General features: G+C 32.5%; 4 protein-coding genes across 7 annotated transcripts; all 4 read right to left on the reverse strand.

The window, feature by feature from the left end:
* Nucleotides 1–437: 437 nt before the first annotated feature.
* Nucleotides 438–4,238, reverse strand: LOC121214867 (uncharacterized). The gene is made up of 2 exons (XM_041089296.1): nt 3,257–4,238; nt 438–968 (listed from the first exon to the last, which is right to left on the reverse strand). The coding sequence occupies exons 1-2, from the start codon at nt 3,956–3,958 to the stop codon at nt 882–884; spliced, it is 789 nt and encodes a 262-aa protein (XP_040945230.1). The 5' UTR covers nt 3,959–4,238; the 3' UTR covers nt 438–881.
* A 3,048-nt stretch (nt 4,239–7,286) lies between these two features.
* On the reverse strand, nt 7,287–11,245 carry LOC107908601 (kinetochore protein NDC80 homolog). The gene is made up of 4 exons (XM_016835817.2): nt 9,906–11,245; nt 9,026–9,272; nt 7,947–8,093; nt 7,287–7,699 (listed from the first exon to the last, which is right to left on the reverse strand). The coding sequence occupies exons 1-4, from the start codon at nt 10,988–10,990 to the stop codon at nt 7,472–7,474; spliced, it is 1,707 nt and encodes a 568-aa protein (XP_016691306.1). The 5' UTR covers nt 10,991–11,245; the 3' UTR covers nt 7,287–7,471.
* A 762-nt stretch (nt 11,246–12,007) lies between these two features.
* On the reverse strand, nt 12,008–15,455 carry LOC107908600 (uncharacterized). 4 transcript variants are annotated; one of them, XM_016835815.2, is made up of 4 exons: nt 15,220–15,455; nt 14,925–14,968; nt 14,698–14,768; nt 12,008–13,530 (listed from the first exon to the last, which is right to left on the reverse strand). In XM_016835815.2, exon 4 carries the CDS (start codon nt 13,521–13,523, stop codon nt 12,462–12,464), a length of 1,062 nt encoding a protein of 353 aa, XP_016691304.1. In that variant the 5' UTR covers nt 13,524–13,530; nt 14,698–14,768; nt 14,925–14,968; nt 15,220–15,455; the 3' UTR covers nt 12,008–12,461. The 4 variants fall into 4 exon arrangements, with proteins under 4 accessions (XP_016691304.1, XP_040945229.1, XP_016691303.1 ...); XM_041089295.1 differs by having other exon boundaries at nt 14,698–14,968; XM_016835814.2 differs by lacking the exon at nt 14,925–14,968 and having other exon boundaries at nt 15,220–15,454.
* Nucleotides 15,456–17,306: 1,851 nt separating this feature from the next.
* Nucleotides 17,307–20,351, reverse strand: LOC121214868 (partner of Y14 and mago). The gene is made up of 4 exons (XM_041089297.1): nt 20,016–20,351; nt 19,152–19,268; nt 18,525–18,749; nt 17,307–17,614 (listed from the first exon to the last, which is right to left on the reverse strand). Exons 1-4 carry the CDS (start codon nt 20,205–20,207, stop codon nt 17,471–17,473), a joined length of 678 nt encoding a protein of 225 aa, XP_040945231.1. The 5' UTR covers nt 20,208–20,351; the 3' UTR covers nt 17,307–17,470.
* Between the last annotated feature and the right edge of the window lie 4,250 nt (nt 20,352–24,601).

Raw genomic sequence — 24,601 nt, forward strand, 5'->3', positions numbered from 1 at the left:
TTGTTATTTATTTATTTATTTATGTTTTAAGGACAGATTTTGTTTAGTTGAAATAAGAAACTTGGTTCATTCTGTGGACTTACTGGTTATGCTTTATGTTTGGGATTTATTTTTTCTTTAACTTGGCATGATTTATGATTTGATATTTTTATTAGTAGATCTAATTGATGATATTGTTGAAGTAATAACATGATTTTTTTTATTATTTGAAAATTTTAATCATATTTAACAAACAATATTAAACATGAAATTTACGTATTGTTTGAAGGTTTTTTTTTAAAAGAAATATGGAGTTATTTAAACTTAAGAAAGATCAAATCATATCAATGTAAAAAAAATAAAACAAATTAAAATTAAGATTAAGATTAAAATTATAATTATAATTAGACAGCATTTAATAGCATGGCATATACACCACTGGACAAAGAGAAATAGGATGAGAGAAAGAAACTTGCCACTTGGATTTAAGATTAAGAACAGAGATGCACATGCAACTTTACAATGGCAATTAGAACTTCCTTTTTTTCCCTTCCTTCAAACCGAAGAAACCAATACAAAAATCAGCAAAATGTTAGGTTGGGAACAGGGGATGGGCTAAAGGGTAGCAACAAAAAATTGAAATTCCCATTTAGAATCTTCTCATCATCATCATCTTTGCCTAAGCTTTACCTTTTTTTCCTTTGTAATACTCAAAACCACGTGCAATGTTGTCCTGAATTCTAGCCTTCCCACCACCCCCCTTTTTTTTTCTTTTTCAATTCTTTTCTCAATCCATTTGTGGATAGAGAACATTGAACAATGAAAAGAGAATTACATACATGTAAAAAAAAAAACCGATATGAATTATAAGAAGTTAGGAGTTTTTTTTTTCTTTTTTCCTTTTAAACATTCAATCCTTCAAATCCACATTGCTTGTATGTAAGTGATTGCTTCCTTGGACTAATCACTATTGCACAATCCACTGATACCTGCCAAAACCCAATACAATCCTCCACTTTGTTAATTCCAAGATAAAGAACAATAATAATTAAAGCAAAATGAAAAATCACAATATGATCATGTAAATGATTGAATGTCAAAATTGTCATGTTTCTACACGTCACTGATAAGGGAATCGTTTTAAGTTTTCAAAGCATGTGGAGAGATCACATGATGATAATGAAAGTGAGGATTAAGGTCAATGAAAATGGGTCCCTATAATATATATGTGGTTTTAAACCTATTTTTATTACATTGTTAAGGCTGCTTCATGACTAAGAAATGACGTGTGAGATGTTAACAAGAAGCTCCATAATACTTTACTTTTAACCCCATTTTCTTAAAAGAAATATTAAAGCCTTAAACATGGGCAATGGAGACTTGTGTTACCCATATCTACTGACACATTTTAAAAAAAAATGGTACACGTATTTGAATATGAATATTGTTAATATCGTCCATTTAGAGTTGAAAATTTAAATGCCTAAAGACAAAGTGGGAGCATCTCGTGGAATGTGTAGTAAGATAAACTATTAAACCTATGCCTTATAGCATATAGGACACCTTTGGGTGAGAGTATTACTTTGTTCACTCTTTATAGCTATGCTATAGGATACAAGTTTAAGTTCAACTATATACAACACTCATGACTATACACCTAACAAAGGACTCCCACTTTGTCCTCAAGAATTCGAGCATTCGACGATGTTAGAAGATAAACTCTCAACCAAGGACAATGCTGAACTTATAAACAAACCCGCCAATTTTCGACAGAAAACACTTATTTCGAAGGAGAAGAAAATCCTTAATCTTCTCTCATATGAAATAATTTTAAACAAAAACTAAAAATTGCCCGTATAGAATATACAACTTAATTTCAAGCACCACAGATATAATAGGACGAAGGAATTTTCCAGTACAAGTAAATTTTGAAAGAGGGTTGAGGTTAAAAACCTTGTGGATCACACAAGAAGAAGAAAATTTCATGGGAGGTGGATCCCACATTTTAGAGAGATAGGAAGTAAAATGGGACCAAGTGATAGCCCACCATTTACGAAAAATCACATGGTGAGAAAAACCACAAACAAAACAAAAACATTTTTCATTTCTACCCCATAAATAATTAAAACTGACATACTATTATAACCCAATTTATTTATTTATAGGTTAAAATATATCATAAATTTATATACTCTTGATAAATTTAGAATTTAGTCCGTTATTTTAAAATTTTTAAATTTTAATTCTAATTATTAACACTGTTAAAGTTATTTCATAAATTCGGGTTCATTATATTATTCTTTTAATTATAATATTATCAAGTGAGTATTTTTTTATTTCAAAATAGCACATCAACCAATTTAATAAAAAAAATTATGTTAACAATCGGACTTAAATTTTGAAATCTAAAAAATAAAATATTAAATTCTTAAAATTAAACATATAAAAATTAAATTTCAAATTTATAAAAATTACAAGAAATCTACATCATAATTTAACCTTATTTATATTCATGCTCTTACAATTACCCAAAAAAATATCCTAAAATAATGTAGTGTAATGTTTATTTTTCAAAGTATTATTGCATGGAGGAAAAAAAAAACGAAAAAAAGAGAGAGGCTAGGAGCACGATAGCCATATGCCATTGGTGTGTGTGTGTAGGTAAAGCGCGTGGGAAGCAAGCTAATTATTATTAGCGTTAATTAAAAAGTTAAACATAGCTTTAATCTTCTTTTAATATGTGTGCCTTATTTTTCTGCGTTCAGACAACAAATAGTCAAATACTACTGTAAAAATTGCAGCAAAAACTAAGTACATTCCTCTATGACAATGAAACTACTAAATGACATTTTTTATCCCAAAAAACAATGGAGATAATTCAGAGAATTATTATTGGATAGGTAAAATAAAAGTAAAAAAATGGACAAAAACAAAAGTATCCAAGAAAGAATGGTGCATGTTAGTAAGAAACAAACAAAGCCCAAAAAAAGTTGAATGGGACAGTAAGTGGTGGGGATGGCGGTGGCTAAAAGCAGCCACCGACTACGCGCCACCTTTTACGGCGGGTTTTAGAAAAGAAAACTGGGTTTAACATGGTTAATAACATAAGCTTATAATTTGAAAGCAATGGTGGAAGCTACGGCCAACAGACGGACTACGCGCCACCTTTGACGGCGGGTTTTTAAGTATGAAAAGAAAACTGGGTTTAACATAATCAATAACGTAAGCTTATAATTTGAAAGCAAAGGAGAATAATAATGGAAGAGAATGAGGTGACCTGGACGCCAGGAGAATCGAAGTCTAATACACGGATCTTGGCGCCGACGTCACCGAGAACTCGGAGCTGAACACGGTCATAAATGGAGGCGTCTCTGATTAAATCGGCGGCGTCAGCTTGCATTAAGTTAGCTCGATCAACGGCGATGGTTGCTTCCACGTTACGAGTACTATGAGCTTCTTGATAAAACCCAGGAACCGAAGCTTTACCCAAAGGGATCCCACGGTACATAACGGTGAATCTAGATTCGCCGTATTTGATCCCCACTTTGTTAGGATTTACCGCTGTGAAAAGCATACGGATGGTTAAAGATAAAGAAGCGGTGGTTGGGGTGGTAGCGACGGTGGTTGCGGTACCGTCGAAAGAAGATGGAGTAGATGTTGAAATGCCCATGTATTGAACCGCTACTTGTTGGAGATCGAATTGGGGTTTTTTGGGTTTAACGGCGAGGACAATGATGAGGACGATGGCTAGTACAAGAAGTGCTAAGAAGGAAAAAAGGAGGAAAAGGCAACAACAACAGCCTTTAAACGAGGCGGAGGAAGAGGAAGAACGAGGGTAGTAAGTATGGTGGCGCTGGAGTGGTTGAGCGGTGATGGAGTGGCCGTTGGGGTGGTGGTGGTGGTCACCGTTAGCGGTGGATGAACGCGTTTCTGTGGCTTGGGATTGATTATGGTTTGGATTCATGTTTGTAGGTGGCATTTTTTTTCTTCCTTCCTTCCCTCCCTCCCTCCCTCCCTCCCTCACTCACTCACTCACTCGCTCGCTCGTTTGCTCACTGGCTGACTCACCGATTCACTCAGTATCTCTTACAATAGCTCAGCTACAGTGGTTTCTTAATTATGAAGGAGACTGTGAGGGAGAGAGAGACAGGGAGAAGAAGAAAATTCGGTGGCCTTTTTTCTTTTTCGTTTCGTTTTTTTTTGGTGACTTTGCTTGCTATGAGAGAGACCGAGAGAATGTAAATTATTAAAAAGAAAATTAAATAATACACCAAAAACCCTAAATCCAATAAAAAGTTAAAAATGAAATATTTATTTTTATTATTTATTATTTTATATTAATGATGTGTTATCTTATTATTTATCAATGATGCATAAAATTTATCATATATTAATTTAATTATAAAATATTTTTTTATACTATGGATGTGAAATGAATCAAATTTCAATGTTTTAATGTATTTTTTTAACAAACAACATTTAATCTTTAAATTTGTTTTTATTATGGTAAATAAAGTTTAGTTAGATTTGAACTAAAATGTAAAAAAGTGATTGAGTATTCGTTCAATTGATATAATATTAATACAGATTCTTAAAAATTTAAGGTTTGATTAAATTTAAATAAATAGAATTTAATTATTTATTTATTTAAATGTTGAAAGTAAAATAAAAAAAATTTAAAGTACTGAACTTAAAGAAAGGGAATTAAATAATAATTTTTTAAGTCGAAGCTTTCAAAAAATAAACATGTTTTTATTTTAATAAAAAATTCATATTCTATTAAGCACCTAATATTCTCTTTAAATGAACATAATAAAAGATTTGAGGCTGATGATAACTTTTTTTTTAATGTATCAACAAAAAAAATAGTTTTTAAAGAGAAGGAGGATCAAAATAATAACTTTTTATGTTAAAGTTATTTTTATTACAAGTAAATAAAAATTTATTACTAGAAGGAATTAGTTTAAACTTAAACATAAATAATAAAATCACTAATAAATGGTTGAGTGTAATGATAAGGTACATTACACTCCCAACAAGAAAACTCATGTTCAAACTTTAAAAATAATATTATTGAGAGGGACAACTATGAACCCGATTACAAACAGTAAAATAAACATAAAAATATATATATATAAAAACATAAATAATCAAAACCAGCATACTAACACAATTTTATAGAAACACAAAACACAAGTGTTTCTTTCCCATGTGGACTAAGCATATAATGTAATGCATGTCAATTTCAATGTCAAAGTCAAAGGCTATATATCCATGAATAAAAAAATAACAGTCCAAATCCAATTAAATAACTATCATAAACCCAAAAATATAAGAAAAGAAATGTCTTTAATTATAAACATCTTTGTCTAATTTTTAATCACAGTTACTTTTTGGAACCAACTCAATTTTTAGTAATATATTGGAACTTCCATAAAGTTTGCTGGTTTAGGGGTCTATTGCTTCTTTTTCTTTTTTTTTCATTAAAATTAAAAAAAAAGCTAACTCAATAATTATTTAGAACTAAATCTTCTTCATTCATTTATAAATATAAATAAATGAATTATATTAGTAATCATTGATGGGTTCTTAAATGTAAATGGGCTGTCTTTTGTGGGTGCTTTTGGACTAGTGGACCACACTTAAAACTACATAACAAAGTATAAAAGAAGACATTAAATTAATAGGCATAATTAATGACTAAAAAACTATTATACATTTTAAATTATTTAATAGTTAATTGCACCAAAATACCTTAAAGTTTAAAACGTTTCAATTACATCCCTATACTATTGAGGTTATAATTTTGCTTACTTTTACATAAATATAAAAAAATTCTATTGATCTTAAATCGTTTAACATTCTTCAAGGGATGCAATTTTATGCCTACGCTCTCCGTCCACAAGTGCTCATTTAACAATATAATCTGCTCATATTAGTTTTTGTTAAATCACTTTATAACTAGCATCAAACTTAGGGGGATTATTTAGATGAACAAAACCAATTAGGCCATCTATCAAATATTAATGATGCAACTAAATATATACAAACTAGCCCGCCATGTCAGACTACTTTGCAAACCAAAAATAAAATATGGGTAGCCTTTGGATCAAGACATACTTGCGGGTAGTTTCCTCAAAATTCATCTTTACTAAGTAAAAACTTTTTTTTTTTAAATAACTGTTGAGAGGAAGTCAAACTCATTCAGAAAAAAGTCTTCGAAGTGTTGTTCAAGGAGTCAATAAATCTCCCAACGATGGAGGTATTGTGTCCGGAATGTTTTTACTCAATAGAGAGTTTCACTCACCAAGGAAATGTGAGCATCTAACCTTGACAAGGTTCGAACATATACCTTTAAATGGCATTAGTGGGTAAAAATGACACCACTAGGCGAACCCCTCAATGGCGGAGATATTGTACCCACTTCTTGGAGTGTCTATGCTCGAGTTTATCCCCAAGTTTTGTCTTTCAACTCTACGGAAAGCCCTCGATGATTTTACGGAGTAGGAGCACCTCACCAACGAAGGAAATGTGAAATTTTGATCTTGGAAGGGTTCGAACCCATGCCCTTATATGGCATAATAACTTGGACTCAAAAGAAATTTAGACCCCGATTCAAGAACAATTACCAAGTTTAAGAACTAACTTAGATAAGAAAAATATTTAACCTCAAAATGGGAACAATTGCCAAATTTAGAGACTAACTTAGGCAAAAAAAAATTAAACCCCAACATAAAAATAATTGCTAAATCTAAGCCCTGAATGATTCATTCACCCATAAAAAATTCCAAAAAATTCCAATTTAAGTGTTGACTCAACATTAGTTTATTGAATGATCTTAGGATGGTAATAAGATTAAGTGTTAATTTTACATGACGTTCTCAAACTATGACATAGTTTTTAAAGTGGTCTTAAACTTTAAAATATTTTAATTATAAATATTATCTCAATCAGGTCCTTCTCTTAACTTAACAATTAGTTTATGGATTATATACTAGCTCAAATCTAATGTTGACCATATTTAATAACTAATATATTAAATTTTAAACATGTATACCCATCCATGAACCATTTGAATTTATTTGTACAATAAATACAAATGTATTTAAATTAAATATACTCTACATAGATAAAATATTGGTATTTTCGAAAATTCAATCAAAATGCTTTTCAATTCAAAAGTCTAGTTTAAAATCTAAACCATAGGTTAGGACAATCTAGTGCAATTAACCCTAACATTTTTTTTATCTAAACCAAATTCACTGCATATTGACTATGAAAAATTCTACACCAGAAAAAGACTTCAGTTGAATCAAATCAAATCTGACCCCATATGAACAAAGGATTACAGATAAAGTACTAGACAAAAACCAAACATTTACATAAAAGGATGAAGATGGCATGGCAATTTAAGTAAACAAAGTGTTTGAGCAAAGAAAATAAAAGACTAACCTTAATAATAGATTCACATATTTTCAGCTTAATACTGCTGCTAATTTGCATTGGCACTACCAGGGAGCTGTGCTGGCAATGAACCCTTGTAAGCATCTGATATGGCGGCAGCGGTTTCCGAGAGACTAACCCTCATCTCTGAAATTTTGCATTCAACGTGTTCTTTATATTTTGACACCGAATCAACGACCATAAAGAGTTGACGTGCGTGTATCTGAATTTCCTCTTCGCTTTGTTGGATTGCTTCTTGCAACCTCAGTTGCGAAGCCTATATTAAGAAAAAAGAGAATTTTGTTTAGGCATCATACAGGGCAGTCGTACGGTCATACCCTTATTTGAAGTACTGCATTGAAATTTCTTACACAATAAATTGTGGAGGGCGATGAGCATTCATCTTAAAATGATAAAAGCTGCTTTTGCTAATACAGTAATGGCCATAACTCGTAAGCATGACCACATTATTTATCTATTTATGTTTTCAACCATTGTAAGCAAAAGACCAATAAAAGGCCTACCTTTAGAATCTCTGCTGCTTCTCTTTCCGTGATGTCTAACTTATGCGTCTCAAACTGGACGTCCTCAACCATTTTCTTGGCTTCTGCAGTAGATCTATGATCACATTCCTGTATTTCCTTCTTGAACAAATTTATTTGGGCTTCAACCTAACAAGAATGATTAATATAGAAGGTTAATGTCAAAAACTAGCCCTTCATAAACTGCAAGTTTGAGCATCACTGGCAAAATTAATATACATTTTCAGACATTAGCACTGATCAAATATTCGTATACAGATATTAGTGATAAAGGGGTAAAATTTTAAGAAATATCTCCAGGAATGAGAATTAAGGGAAGAACAAAACGAGGTCAAGATGGAAAAGAGTAACCCTGCCAGTTCTGTTTCAACATTGAGAAGTTCTTAGATCCAAGATATTCAATGGTTGGTTGCCTTTTGAGGGATGCAACAAGAACTTAAAAGAAAAACACTGGTGTGTTTTTTTTCATTGACATCACATTTTCCACACGGAACTGAACATGCTTAGCCCAATTAAACAAAAACTGGTTATAGGATGTGAAAACTAATACAGGAAGTATCTTAACAGCCTATACTTAGATTCCTCAAAGTAGCAAAACAAAGATCTAGATCATCACTCAAACAAAGTTGGAACCTGAAAATGCCTCCATATAATTATTGCACTAATGACAATGAAAGGACCTATCTGTCAGTGATAATTGAAGTGAATTTCAGGGATTCAATACAATAAAAGAGTGAGGAACTGAGCCATCAAGCACAGCAGTAAGCATGAAGTCTCAGCTTTTGAACATCAAATTTCAGGAACTATCTTGTTCCTCATGACCAGCTACTTAACATACTATTTTACATGCCCCAAAAACTATGGTTTATAGAATTTCATTCATAAAGGCAAGACTGAACAAAGGCCTTTTGAGCAAGAAAGAAAACTTGATGCAAAGTTCAAAATCCTGACAGATACATACATGCTGATCATGACATGCACCAAAAAGAAGTAGAAGAAAACAACATCAGTATAGTGCTATAATGCTATCGTAGTGTCAGACCAGATTTAAAACTACTTACCTCATCAATACAGGATTGAAGTTCAGCAATACAATTTTTCTTGTCTTCAATCTTAGAAGCCATTTCTTTTGATTGTTGCTGAAGGACAATCATGTCTTCAAACTTTTTCTTAGAACTCTCCCTTATTTTGTCAGCATAGCTTTCGAGCTCAGGCTTAAGTGTTGCTTTGTAGTCAATCCCCATCACCTCAGCAGGTGTTGAACCTTTAGCATTAAGATCGTACTGGAAATCATTACCAAGCTTTAACCTAAAACCACCACACACACGCGCAAAATAAGAAAAATGAGAGCATCACCATTAATTGTTACCAAAGGTAAAAGAACTACACAAGTTTAGAACTTACTCAAAGTAACAAATTCAAGCACACCAAAACAATGAACAATACTGCAAATACAAGTTGAGAATCTTAGCACAAACTTCACAGAACAGAGCCAGAGACCATGATCTTGTTTGTGCATTGTTTTCTTACAACTTCAACAACAAATTTCGCAATAGACTGGAACCAAGGAAAAGATAGTACTACTCAACATAATTTTGGGTAAACAATTCAATCATCACCTAAGGGCTAAGGTAGTCAAATCTCAAAAAAATGAATGCAACAATTTGTTTAAAATAGAGCATCATTTAACCAACAGCAATGATTAATTCCAATTTCCACCAGGGACTTATACCTTAATTTTCAGCTGCAGCAAAAAGCCCATGCAACTAAATTCCACTTTCTACTATAAGGAGGGATTCACTAATCCGCAGTTTAAACTTATTAGTAGTAGGAAATCAATTTCAAAATTGAATGCATAATCAATATGATCAAAATATATGTATCATTGGAAAAATAAATGTAATAGAGGATAAAGATAAGCAAACTAAAAGCTCAAGGAACCTCCTAATTGCCTGGTTGCACTCCATTGCAAGCGCGGTAAGCTCCTTAAACTTCTGCCCTATAGCAGAATCAAGATCCCAAGACTTATCCTCCCATGAATTTCTTGCCATTTCTGCCTCCACAATGTCCTTCTCCACAGCTTGCATCTCCCTTCTCATCCTCTCCACATCTCTAGCATTAAAGGTTTGCAACTCCACTCTCTTCTTAAGCTCCTCATTCTCCTCACAAATTCGATTCCTCTCCTCTTCCTTAACGTTCAATTCCTTCTGTTTTTCCTCCAACACCTTCTCCATAGCTGCAACCCTTCCCGTAAACTCCGCGATCATTGCATGAAACTTCTTGACATCTTCTTCCAACACATTCTTTTCCTTCTCCAACATTTCCTTCTCCGTTGGCCCAGTCTTTAATCCTTCCGCTTTAGCTTCCAGTTCTCCAACACTCTTCTCCAAAGCCCTGCAATTCTCCACCACATTTTCCCTCTCTTTCTCAAGCTTCTGCACGAACTCCTTATCTAAAACCTCAACTAAATCATCCTCTCCACATATAAATCGTTTGTAACACTCCAATGCATACTCAGTCATGCTATTGTTTTGAGCAAAAGAAGATATGGAGTTCTGACATAAATGTTCATTGTAGATCGCAAGTTGAACCAGCCAGTGAACGATACCAAGCCAATTCGGCCAATTGTGATGGGTATTAGGGGCACGGAGCGTAGATTTATTGAACTTGAAAGGGCAATTTAGAGATTTCAAAAGAAAACCTAGTTCGTCCTCGACTTTGGAGCAAGGGAAACCAAGAAGAGAAAGGAGGGAGGTAAGGATATTCAAGAGCTCTTTAGCGGACGGTGCTTGAGAAGGTTTGGTGGAGATAGGTGGAATTGAATGAGTGGAGAAGAAAGCGTTAATAGAACGGATGGTCGCCACTTGGAAAGCGCGTTCGGCGTAGGGTTCAACGGCGGATACGGCGCGGCCAATAGCGACGGAAGAGGGCCGACTGCTGGCAAAACTGGCATCGGAATCACGTGACTGTTGCGCTACCGGAGGATGGAAGGACTCGGTGGGACGGCCGCGTGCGGTGGCTCTCATCTTTTTTTTTCTCCGTCAAGGCGCGCGCGGTTGTTTGATTTTTTGAGTTTCCTTTGGTTTATTAGATCTGTTTTTGTGTTTGTGGGGACACTCGCTTTTCAGCTTTTAGTTTTAATTTTGCCGCTCAAATGCTGTTTTTGGAGCTTTTTTGTACTTTCATTCGAACTGAAAAATACAAGTTGGTAGTGGGGCCAAAGAAGCTAGACGGCGTCGCTGGATTTCATTTTCTTAAAATAATACATTTTCTTTATTATTTCTATGGGTTAATTTCATTTTAAGTCCTTAAACTACCACCCAAATTTTAAATTAAACTTTAAACTAAAATTATTCTAATTGAATCCTAAAGTATCAACTTCTTAAAACTCATCGTGTAATTTTATGTGCAGATTTCAATGTCTCACAATGTGCTGGTGCCAAATGTGGATTTTAGTTCGAGTTAGTCACTCTTTTAGTCCTTAATCCATTTATACTATAAATGTGTAGGTTTTAGTCCGAGTTAGTTAATTTTGTTTAGATTTTTTTAATTCTTAATCCGTTAATATTATAATAATTTGTCTAAATTTTTAAATTCTTAGTGTGGGTTTGAATGGACAATATGTTTATCTACAATTAGTGTAAAAACAACTGTAATGGTGAAATTAGATACTATAATAATACAATAGCGTGAGATAAAAAATAAGCTAAAAACACTATGCCACACATCCAAACATACACTTAACCCATTTGTGCTATAATAATTTGATTCTACTTGTTCAAACATCTTTATACTCCACTATGTTGTAACAATTCGATTCCATGGATTTAAGATCTGTAGTTGTACTTAGATTATATGAGTTAAATTGCAAACATACCAAATGAATAATGCTAATAAAATACAATAATTCATACAGTAAGTTTACACGTATATACAAATATGTTTAAAAAAAACTTAATTGCACTATACCAATACCTTGAATACTCAAATTGAATCTTTAAAAATTTAAAAGCTGAATCATAAAGAGAAAAAAAGAAGAAAAATAAACAATCAAACAGTATGTTTGAATCAATTAAGCACAAATTTTCTTGGCCCCAAAAATACAAATAATGTTTCACTTGCATGAAGACTTTTCAATCTGTGCATAGTCTTCCCTGCATATCCTCATCCTATGAAAAGGCTTGAGGTTTTATTTTTAAGAATACAAAGTCAATATATACACATGATAGATGATTAACACAAGTTAACTGAACAAATTACTTTTTTTTTTTTGGCAACTAACAGAAGGGAAAAGGAATTATGAACACACCCAAATGATTACACAACAACAAATTGAAAACGTATCTTTGTTCCCCCTAAAATGAATTAGAAGTAAATTGCTGCAAATTCAAGGTCAATTCTTTTTTATGTGTTTTTCTTTACCTAATTTTTGCCCAACACTATGAAGATGTGTTACCTTTTTTTCCTGTTTTCCCCCACTATGGGTATAACTTCGATCTATATTTGACCCCCGGTGGTGCCTTCTCTTCGTCTACGTCTTCGGCCTGAACGTCCCAAAAGAAGTCTGCCATGCCGGCGAAGGCGGCTAACCAAAGAAATATCGCCGCCATCATCTTCGTCGTCATCTTGACCAGAGGAACCGAGATCCCCAACGGGGGAGGTGTGGTGAATGCCAACAGTGTCCTCATCGGGTGTGTGTGTAGGTTGCCTTGGTCGTCTACTGAGGTCATTACCTGATGGACCAAATGCATGCAGGAGAAGAAAGAAGTTAACGACATTACTATCTAAGCCAACTTCAAAATTTCCATTACGATCTGCAGGATCTGTGTCAGGACCATCTTCTTCTTCTGTCTCTAAACCACGATGATTTCCTTCTATCACGTAATCACCAAAAACCATTGCCCCTGGCATAGCTGATCTTATTGTGCTTATCACGTCCTCTCTTTCACGCTCTCGTTCAAGCCTTCTCCATTTCTGTTCAAGAGTAGGATCCACTTCGCGTGGCTTGGCACACGGATGATTGGCTTTCATGTGTTTCCTTAGTTCCTTAAAAGTCCCAACAAAGGTACAGTCATCCTGCATGCAGCTTCTCTTTTTAGCATTTAAATATTCCCTTGCAGGTTCCACCACAGTCCATCCTTTCACTTGACCCCTGCAAAGTGGACATGCAAGTTCCGTCACTTCACACTTCTCAACACTTGACGCTAGAACCAGATTATCAATGGAACCATGCAAAGATTCTTCGTGACTGGATGAGACTACTTTAGTGTAGAACTTCTTGTACTGGTCAAGGCAATTTGAATATCGGAAGCTAGTTCCACACATGTAGGGACGGCAGCCCTTGTCATGAGATGAACAGAGAAGAAGAACAGCATTGTGAGGGCACTCCATGCAAACAGAACATGTTACATCTTCCCAGTCTTTCTTATCCAAAGGTTTGGAACAGTTTTTGTGGTACAAGTCCCCAGAGATCCCTTGGCGCCGTGAGGACAATGAGTATGGGGTTGGCCGGAATTGCCTGAAAGCAGTTCTACGTCGTCCTTTGCTTCCTTTTGCCATTTGCAAACTACACCTCAGAACAATACTTCGCAATCAAAAAATCTCATGACAGTAGAATAATCTTGAGCCAAAAACATACTGGTAAAACAGATCAATTACTCAGTGCAATTCAAATTTTCTAAATAATAGTGACTTAAGGCCTATAAACCATAGTTTCCATGATCCATGATAGGTCATGCATGTTCATGGTAATATCTATCTCCTATAAACTTACTTCCAGCAATGTCCTAACTTGAAATCTAGAATATAACAGTCCAAGGTCCGAAATTTTATGCATGTAACCCTTAAAAGAACGATGAGATACTTTGGTTATTTAGGCAATGGATGCACGGAGTTCTCTCATACACTACATATGCAGACAGGCACATTTCTTTAATGTTTTCTCTCTTCTTTGTCTCCCAAAAACACCATCTTTACCAAAACTAACAGGGGAATTGGCATAAAAGGAGGCTTCCACATGTTCAAACTTGATAGAACAGTCGATCTAAAGCTGTCTCACTCGGCACGTAACCATTTGGAAGATAAATTGATCACAGAAACTAGTAATACACCGGACAACCAACAATATTTCTTAGGTTTTAACATTATGTACTTCATACCTTATGACTCAAAAAGGATAAAACAATAACTTCCATTCTAATCTCACAATGCCATTATGAGCCATCTATGACCAAATCTATAGAGAAATCTAGCTACATTACACCCTTATCCTCTCCTTTATTACATCGATATGCCCTTTTTCTAATAATGAAATGTTTGTAAGAACTTTGATTCCTAGAGACAAATTTCTAAGATTTCAAGGAACTAAATCAAGAGAGGCTAGGAGGGGAGTGAATCCTCATTTCCAAAATTTGAGATTCATGACATGAACCATAAGCATATCAAAAACCCGATCGGGTATCTTATCCTTGATGAAATTCAAACCCATAATTTTCATTGAAGAACTGAATTAAAATCCTCTAACAGTAAACAATAAACAAATTAATTAAATCATCAACAAAGAACGTCAATAAAGAAGAAAACCCTTGACACAATTGACATCCATGTTCCATTATCAACGTGAATTAGATCAACCTTCATTGAACATCATAAAAGAACAACACTAATCAATGGCCAACCCAAATATGATAAGACAATTCATAATTCAAAAACATGAAATTTCAAAGAATCTCACCTGTATGAAAAAAAAAGTTGAAGAAATCTTAGATCGAGATAAACGGGTTAGTTGAAGATACGAATTCTCATCTGCTAACAGAACACCCAGAGTAAATAGATCTATTTATATAGAATTATAGATAGATAAAGTTAAAAGAATCCAAAAATAACGTGCTTTAGAAATCATTTACGCAATAATACAGTTAATTAACTGATTAAATTAATCAGAGGAGAACATGAACCTACGATTTTACCCACATGGGACTTGTAGACTTTGATCTATCTAAGATCTACAATTATCAAATTCAATATTTAATTAAAAAAAAAAGAAGACAATAAAAAAGAAGGAACTTGGAAGTATATTTAAAGATTAAAATACTTTCATTTAAAAAAAAAGGGAAAAAATCAAATTTCAAAAAAAAACTGTTCAAAGCTTGAAAAGTATAAATGACGTTTCCTAGATTCTTTTCTTTTCTCGTGAAGAAAATTAAAAGCTCCAAAATTCGATAAAAAAAAAGTAAAGATAAAGCGACGGACGTACCAGGGAAAAATTAGAGTGAAAATTTTGAAACGAAAGAGGAAAATAAAATTTGGGTATGAAAATGAGAGTGAAAGGAATTTAGGGTTTTGTTTATTAGCAACGAAATCGGAAGAATTGGCGACGAACTCGAGAGATTGAAAGAGAGGGAGTGATAAGCGCCAAAGAGAAGCTATATTGTATCGGAGAGGGAAAAAGAGGGTTAAAGTGCTTCGAATGTCCCTGGACTACATGAACCTGATCAAATTTAGCCCCTCTATGGATAATTCTATAATATTAAAAAGAATTAAATAAATCCAAATCTTAATAAATTTAATATAGTGTATAAAAATGTATTGAATTTTTTTAACTAAAGTTCTATTATAAACAAAAGAATTTATTTAAAGATATATAAAAACTTTAACAATATTAACCTTATTAAACATTAAATGTTAATTCTTTTTTAATTTAATTTAATTTTATTATTTTTAATAGTAGAAGGGCTAAATTAATTCATTTGAAAATAAATGAATTAATTTGATCCAACCTTTATAATACAGTAAACTGTTGTTTAACCAACAAACAAAAGTAGCGTAAAAGTAACTTGATAAATCCAGATTTAGGTCAAATCCAATTTGAAAAGTTGTCGAGTAGTGGTTACTTCATACGGTAAAAGATTGTGAATTTCATACTCCAACTTTTTTTTTTAATATGTGGTGGACTAAGTTAGGTACTTTAAGTATTTGGTGAGCGTGCGTTTAGATTATATGAAGATCACACTTCACAGAATGTTGATGTGGTTAAAAGACATTCACACAAGAAAAAATATTGCTGCCTATGACAATTGAGTAAAGGGGTCGGCTTTATGTTGCAGTGTGTGTCCTGTAGGTTGCCTTTTCTTTATTCTAAAATTAGTTTTTAAAATTATTATCTTAAATAAATTATTATTATTTACATACACTTAACAAAATGACCCATAAAAAACTTTTTTTTTAGTTTAATCCATATTACTTCGTATTAAGGGTCATAATTATCCTTTCTAAAAATATTGTCTCTAATGTTTGAACTAATGTCTCTGATTGAGAATGTAATATGGCATATCTTTGCACGTTGTAAATATAAATTTCAACCATAAAAATGGTAAAAATATCATGAAAACCCTATAAAAGGTGTCGAATTGCATTTTATTTTACCTACTCAAAAAATTATCAAATTAGTCATTGTACATTAGATCAAAAAGCAAATAAATTCTTCAATTAAAAATTTTATTCATTTTTTTGGTTAAAAATTCGTCCCTATACGTTAGTCGAGATACACATGGCACGTCACATGTCACTGTCTGGTTATTCCATCATATATTGTCAGTGTTTAATTATACAAACATATGTGATTTTTTAACAGAAAGAACCAATTTTCTTCTCCATCTACTGTATAAAAACTAATTTGCATGTGTTTTAAATAAAATGGACAAAATACAATCTTACTCATAGTACAATAACCTCCATAATACTTTTACCCTATAAAAAAACTAAAATACTAATTAAAAAATATATAAAAAACATATAAACGTACACATGTTTAAATTTTTAACAAACACAAATTGAGCACAAACAAACTGAAAATGAATAAACGAAAACATGTGTTGAATAAGCACTTTTTCACAATAACATTCGGGGTGTAATGCAATCACAAGCAACTTACGGCGATAGATGAAAATATCATGAAGACCCTTATATTAGGAGTTAAAATATATTTTGCCTCTATTAAAAAAATGGATAACTCAATCTATATGATAGATCAAAGAGCAAATAAATCTTTTTTGTTAAAAATTTCATCTATTTGTACTGTTAAAAACTGACGTAATTTACGGAATAACCAAACAATGACATGTGATCTGATGTGCCACGTGTACCTAATGACAGTAGAAATGGATTAATTTTAAAGAGAATGACCATTTTGCTCTTTGATCTAAGATACATAACCAATTTGCCTTTTTTAGTAGAGGGAGAAAAATACAATCTGACTCTTAGTATAAAAACCTCCATGATACTTTTACGGCTTAATGATTGCTGTGCAATGGAAAGGAAGAGTACTACTTAAACATGGTGATATGCATGAATGAAAGTTCCCGTTGTCACTTTTAAAAACGAAATCTCCGATTATAGATCAACGACACAGTTTCTTTACGGAGACGGAAACCTAAACTTACAAAAAAACCGAAATTTCCAATTATAAATCAACAACATAGTTTCTTCGTGGGGACGGAAACCTAAACTTACAATGCTGCAAATTCAGCCTTTTTGTCCTCCAAAAGCTTTAGCTCCTCACGCCAACCTTCTAGTTTTGCCAGTTTTTCCAACTGTTCCGGCTTCATATCTTGCTGCGGAGTTTTCTGCTGTTGAGCTTCCACTAACCGGATCTACATATGCAAACCACAATTTACGTAAATCAAAAGCGTAACACAAAAAAAGTTATATACACCAGATGTTTTACGGGCTCAAGAAAAGGATAAAACCACCGTCACTGTTGTCCGAGGAATGGAGAAGATACCACTGAAATAAAGAACTCTATGGGTAAAAGTACCATACAGGCACCTATACTAGGAGCTAGACTGCATTTTGCCCCCTCTACTCAAAAAATGGTCAAATTAGTCCCTATACGTTAGATTAAAGAGTAAACCGGTTCTCCTGATAAAAATTTCATCTATTTCTACTGTTAAAAACTAGTCTTTGTACGTTAGCATGAGGTACACATCACATGCTCACTGTCTTGTTAGTCCATCATACATGCCAGTTTTTAACTATACAAATAGATGAAATTTTTAACAAAAAAGACCAATTTGCTCCTTGATCTAACATATAAGGACTAATTTGCCCATGTTTAGAGAAGAGGGGGCAAAATGAAATTTAACTCCTAGCACAAAGGCCTCCAAGATACTTTTACCGAACTCTATGCTTAAGTGGCTCAAAGTTCTCAAACATGTTTAGACAACTCGAATTTGAAACTTGTAAATAGCTAGATAGGTAGATAAACTACTCAGCATATATATTTGCTGAAAACAAGTCTCGTTTAGATAAACAAGCAACCATACACAAAAGCCAAAATCTTAGTTAAAATCTCCTCCAGGAAAGCATCTGAATCGAAGAAGGAAGAACGAAAAAAAAAAAGTCGAGATTTATAGGAATATGAACCAAAGCATAGAACAAGCAAGAGGACTGTGCACCAAGAAATTAATTATTAGCAAATGTGAACAAAGATTATGCAAATCTGCTGGACAAATTATAACCAATATTATTTGCATATTAATACAACAGTGTAATGAACCATACCTTCTTTTTAAGTGCCCGGATTTTTTTATCGAGATCTTGAGCTGGTGTCACAGCATCCGAGGCATCCACTGAGTTTGAGAGAGGAGAGGTTGAAACAGGATTTGAGAAACAGCAAGATCTGTCATTAGATTCCGATCCATGATCTAAATCTTCCTCAGTTAAACCGTCTCCTTTAATCTCATTATCGGCCACTGCTTCCGAGTTCTTACCCTTTTCAAGAGCAGCCTGCCATAGGTAGATTGGTAAACAAAATCACAAGTATTAATATATATAGTCTCGTTGGCCAAACGTCTAGAACAATCACAAGACTCTATATTCATCTCTCACTACATTGATACCGACATTAAGCTCAATACCGAAGCTGAATAATTTATTCTATCAACTAGTTAATACAGTATATATACTTTCCAATAAATATGAAGCTGCAGCAATGATGCAAGTGAAAATACGAACCGCAACAAAAATAACAAGTCTTCCAATAAATAGTAAAAACAGAGATAATGAAGTACAAAAGGCCTGCAAGAAATCTAAAAACTGGGGAACCTGTTGGCAGACTGTATATGTCGGTACAACGGTATAAACCATTAAATGTAAACTGATTCAAGATTGCAGCAATGAGTTTCGTACCTGTACCCGTTTCTCTTTCTTTCGTTCGTTTCTTTTTGCTGACTTGGTTTTCAGTTTTGTATCTGTAGGTGGATCGTAACCTGGAGGCCCTACTTGTGAAGCCATCTCCTTTTTCCACTGCATCGTAGATTAAAACAAATTATCAATGTCACTCCTCAGTTCTTCCTACTCTTTACCTTTCAGAATGAAAGAAAAAACATTTTCGAGAGATATATCTACAAAATAAAGCTTAGAATACAATAACCTCAAACAACGTTGAACTTTAGCTGAATGGGATGGGGCAGTCACAATACTATAAAGCTAATTCTCTACATGTTGAGGGAAGTTCCGACTCCTTTAAGAGAAGTCTACAAAGTGTAGTCTGCCAAGCAGGCAGTCAAACCCCCAACAATGTCGGTATTGTTCCCAAATCATGCTGGGGCTTTGTCTCTAACTTCCGCAAAGAGGCTTGAAAGGGACTTGAAAGGTTCACAGAGGAAGAATGCCTCAGGGCATCAGGCTGTACGCACGGCTACCTACTATGGCGAAGTGAGCGTCTTTCCCTGCCCGACGAATGACACCATGAAGAGTTCTCGGAAATTCCCTCAACAATACTCATTCATCTAAACATTACCAACAATTAAATTACCTTTAACCTTAAAAGCTCAACCATAAAGCCATAGCAAAAAAATTCCAAGTTTTAACAATCGCCAAACATAAACAATGAACCATACATGATAATACATCCTACACCATCCATCCATCTACCCCCCATACATAAACAAATGCATAGTATACACATTAAAAATACAAATTCAATGCCATAAACACTAAAAACATGAAAACTATAAGCACGTAAATGCATAAATTACGCAAGTGACATACCAGGGCACCTTTGGACTGGTAAATGGCGACTTCCTCTTGAGGAACATACCCGGCCCGAATCCGAACGGGTTTTCGATGGGTACCATCGGGTCTTCGACTTGGCTCTAGAATTCTTTCTCCTTCTTTTAAGGGTTTGCCCAATTCCGCCGTTTTCTTCGACTGCTGTTCACCACCACCATTATTGCTAGCCATTGATTTAGGTAATTTGAAATTCAATGGATAGCTTTTGTTTTCACTTAGATACTTTGAGACTGTGAATTCGAAGTATTAATGCTTTCAGTTCGTGAAATCAATAAAAATGCATTGATTTATAGCCTATCAGATTAGCTAAAAAAAGTACACAAAATGTTTTGGTTAATATACTTTTTGGTACTCGAGTTTATCTCCAATGTTCAATTTGGTACCTGAGTTTTTTTTTCCAACTTAGTACTTTGAGTTTTTCCTTTTGTCGAACCTAAATTTGACCCCAATATTCAATTTAGTACTAGAACCTCTTCTTTTTTGTCCTTATTAAACCAAACTCAAGTACTAAATTCGAATAAAAAGAAAATTTTAGATACCAATTTGATCGCTGAAACCAAATTTAAATACCAAATAATATAGTAACCCATTTTATTAAATATTTGTTTCACATTTATTTGTCGTATAAATAATTTTGGTCGATCATATTAAAAACAATTAATGTCATTAAATCTTAAAAGCATTTTTTTTAACACGCCATGTTTACATTATTCTTGTTTTATATATACACGTTTAAATTTTGATTAACACCTTTCACATTATATTCAAACTACCATTTTAATAGTTAAAAGCTTAGGTTAAGGGTTTTAAATGAATAGAGCTGGAATTTGATAATGAGTTGCTGGTTGAATCTCTTTTGAATGGTAGTAGTAAAATAGTGGAATTACGGTTGATTCATGGAATGCTACACTAAGAGTGGAAAGTTTGAGTACGTTATGTGCCGACATCTAATAATGAAGTTGCGAATTGCATGGCTAAAGTTGCCGCTCGACTTACTTGTTTACAATTATTTGTTGCTCCTCTAGAGACAATGAAAGACATTTTGCTAGAAGATGGTAATAAATCATTGATACTGTAAAGATGTCCGTGAATATATTCGCATACAACAAAAACAAATTAATTAATCAAAATTTCCATAATTATCGAAATTAAATATTTAATTTTAAAAAAATTAGTAATTATATAAAAAATAATAATAATTGACTATTAAAATAGAATAAAACCAATAATTTAGTGATATTTTGGTACTTTATCTCTTAAAAAAACATTATCTTGATACAATTCATCGATTATAATGACAAAAAGCTCAAAAGCCTCATCCTTGGGAATCAGAACATTTGATTAGACATTTTATCAAACATTTTAAAGTATTAAAATTATATCAATTAAGTCATTCTGTCAATTTAATCATTAATTTGAGTGTTAAATATTAACTCAAATGTAACGTGCAACATTTTTAAAATCCGTGGATCAAATTTTTTTTATATGTCTATAACCTATATAGATAGCTTGAATATAATATGCTACAAAATAGTCCTCGATTTTAATGAATTGTTAATGCAATTGGTACACTTGTGTACAAATTTTTATTTTGTGTTTTAGGTACGCACCATGTAAAATCCAATATACTTTAAAGGTTCTTTATATTTTGAAGTTTTCGGACTAAGGGTAGGTTTGGATGTGCGATTGGGTGCGGTGCGTTTAGTCTACTTTTTGTCTCACGCTACAGTGTCGCTACAGTATCTAATCTCACCACCACCGTTGTTTTTACACTAACTGTAGGTAAACGCACCGCCCATCCAAACTATCCTAAGTTAAAATTTTGGACAATGATTTTTAAATATTTAGTTTTTAAAATATTTTGAAAGATTCAACTAACATTTAACATTTAAACTAGAGGTGTCCATGGGCCGGGCCGCCCGGCCCACCCAATATATGGGAGGGTTCGGGTAAAAATATAGGCCCGAAATATGGGTTTGGGTAAAAAATGAGGCTCGTTTAGAAAATGGGTCGGGCATCGGGCACCACTTTTTTGGCCTGGGCCCAGTCCGGCTCGAATATAATAAATATATATTTTTTAATTTTTTAATTTTAAAATATATATATTTTAAATATATTTTTATTTTTTTAAAAATAAATTTTTCGTGTTTATTAAAAAAATGGGCCGGGCCAGGCTCGAGCTTAGAAATTTTTCTCGGGCCGGGCCTGGTCAAAATTTTAGGCCCATATTTCAGGTCGGGCCTAGGATGCGAGTCGAAATTTTTCCTGAGCCCAGCCCGGCCCATAGACACCTCTAATTTAAACTGACACTTAATCTAGCAATATAAAACCTATTGATGTTTTAAGTCCTCGATTAAAATGTTTAAAATTTTTAAAACTAATTTAAAATTCATTTATAAATAATCGACGATAGTTTGAAAGATGAATCTTTTTAAAAAAATGAAGATAGTATGTAAGATGAAACTTCTTGTGTTTCACGTGTTGTGAAGAATTGTCAAAATTTTCACATATATTACAATTTATGTAATAGATTATTAGTATATTTAAAAATATATAATTTTACATTTACTAAATATAAAAAAGTAATTATGTTTATTCAAATATTAAAAATTCAAATTTAATTATATTTTGTGTTGACTGATAATTTTTGAAAAAAAATTTGGTGAATTACGAGAATGAGGCAAAACCCAATACAACAAACGCGACTAGCATGACTCGAACCTAGGCATATATCATAAAAAGATATTGAAATATGTGCCCTTATCTCTCATTTTACATGTGGTTTTTTCATCCCTTTTGAGATTATAGTTTAAAAAAAAGTATACTTATATCCACAATTACAAATAATTATAATTAAAATTAATTATTAAAAAATATAATCATATTGATAATAAAAATAAAATTGAATCTAAATTAAAATAAATTTTAATTATAATTTACGTATGATTCGACTTAAATTAAAATAAAATCTGAGAGAAACTCCGTGCAAGATCTGAGTCGAAGCCATAAAATTATTATTAAGGAGTCAAGATAAAAATATAAAACATTGGAAGGTAAATTTAGAAGAAAAAAAAACTAAAAAAGGCATCAATTGAGTTAGTAAATTTTTAGAGGGACTAAAAATAAAATTCCCCCATTTTATCTAAAGAGCCAAGGCCTATAAGAACAGGTACCACTTTGGATTCGCGTCTGCACACGATAAAAACAATGTAAGGTTCAAACTTAAAAACAATGAAGAAAAAAAGACTACCATTAATAGAAAGCATAAACAATAGTGTACATATATAAAACTAACATATAAGAATATTATAAATTATTGTATAAATGCCACGGTTTCTAAAAGAAAATAAATTCTAATATACGAGAAAGATAAATTTATAGTAATCGTAATATTGGAGGGTTTAAAAATATAACATTAATTAATCGTCAATAACCGTTTCATAATTTTACCATCATCATACCAACTTGATAACGAACTTTCATTAACCTATAAATTATTGTCAAAAGCCCAAAAATTCCACTGCAATAACTCAATCAAAATCTTTATATATAGTAAGTACAGATATAGAAATTAAACCCATAATCATATTATAATTAATACACCATAAATTTATAAGATAAGTTTTCTTTTTTAAATTAATTAAGTATTAGTTTCACGATGTTAAAATTTTAATTTGACAAACCGCGCGGCCTTAGATAATTTATTTGCTCCTAACTTTTGAAAAGTTTGTAAGCAACTTAAAGATAAAAGAGCTCGCCAAGTGTTTGAGTAAATGCTCTCAAACATATTTAATAACTTTAAATGAGATGATTACAAATGATGGAGAATGTCTATATAAACACCGGCAGTTAAGATTAAAGTCTATCTACAATATGAGAGTCTTCAAGGATTTAAACTCTATACAATTTTATCACTTATGATTACAATATTCATAATGGTAACTCCGGTTTTCCTGTAGCGTTCCACTAGGTTACCAAGGCTTCAACTAGATAAGTTTCTCAATGTGTTCTACGAATTGGGTCAGTTCCAATGGGTTAAATAAATCCTATTTAATTAGTTTACCTCAATGGGAAGTTTTGTATGCTTTCGTCACGAGTTTTGATCCGTGACCCGTAACACTAATAACAACTTTTAATTATACACTAACTTTAATCTAATGTGTAATATTATGCAAAAATTTTGATTTCATTTAATTTTCACCAATTACTAACACAAATATTGATATAACATCATTTTAAGTTTGCACATTACATAAACAAATAATTATATTTATCTAATATAAAATTAAATTAATATATTTATTTATTTAAATATATAAAGTTAAATTAAAATTAAAATTTTACGTACACATTTATAGAAATAATTAAAACAATATATAAAATAGTTTTTTTTTAAATAAAATAATAATATCATGACTTAAATAAATATAAAGAATTCTATATAATTTAAAATTTCACACTCTTATGTATGTTAAGTTTTGAATGAAAATTTATAAAGGTTTAATAGTATGATAATGATATTAAATTAACTTGAAATCATATAATAAATATGAATTATATCGATA

The sequence above is a fragment of the Gossypium hirsutum genome, chromosome D02 (assembly GCF_007990345.1).
Source record: "Gossypium hirsutum isolate 1008001.06 chromosome D02, Gossypium_hirsutum_v2.1, whole genome shotgun sequence".
NCBI lineage: Eukaryota > Viridiplantae > Streptophyta > Magnoliopsida > Malvales > Malvaceae > Gossypium > Gossypium hirsutum.

What these genes read in the sequence shown, in the direction of transcription:
- LOC121214867 (XM_041089296.1), bottom strand. Translation starts at nt 3,958, where the DNA reads ATGCCACCTACAAACATGAATCCAAACCATAATCAATCCCAAGCCACA. An exon ending in TCGATTCTCCTGGCGTCCAG is followed by an intron (nt 969 to 3,256) that starts GTCACCTCATTC and finishes GGGTTTTGGCAG; the next exon opens with GTATCAGTGGATTGTGCAAT.
- LOC107908601 (XM_016835817.2), bottom strand. Translation starts at nt 10,990, where the DNA reads ATGAGAGCCACCGCACGCGGCCGTCCCACCGAGTCCTTCCATCCTCCG. An exon ending in TGCAACCAGGCAATTAGGAG is followed by an intron (nt 9,273 to 9,905) that starts GTTCCTTGAGCT and finishes TGGTGGTTTTAG; the next exon opens with GTTAAAGCTTGGTAATGATT. An exon ending in TTCAATCCTGTATTGATGAG is followed by an intron (nt 8,094 to 9,025) that starts GTAAGTAGTTTT and finishes CATTCTTGTTAG; the next exon opens with GTTGAAGCCCAAATAAATTT.
- LOC107908600 (XM_016835816.2), bottom strand. Translation starts at nt 13,523, where the DNA reads ATGGCAAAAGGAAGCAAAGGACGACGTAGAACTGCTTTCAGGCAATTC.
- LOC121214868 (XM_041089297.1), bottom strand. Translation starts at nt 20,207, where the DNA reads ATGGCTAGCAATAATGGTGGTGGTGAACAGCAGTCGAAGAAAACGGCG. An exon ending in ACCAGTCCAAAGGTGCCCTG is followed by an intron (nt 19,269 to 20,015) that starts GTATGTCACTTG and finishes TCTACGATGCAG; the next exon opens with TGGAAAAAGGAGATGGCTTC. An exon ending in AGAAAGAGAAACGGGTACAG is followed by an intron (nt 18,750 to 19,151) that starts GTACGAAACTCA and finishes TACCTATGGCAG; the next exon opens with GCTGCTCTTGAAAAGGGTAA.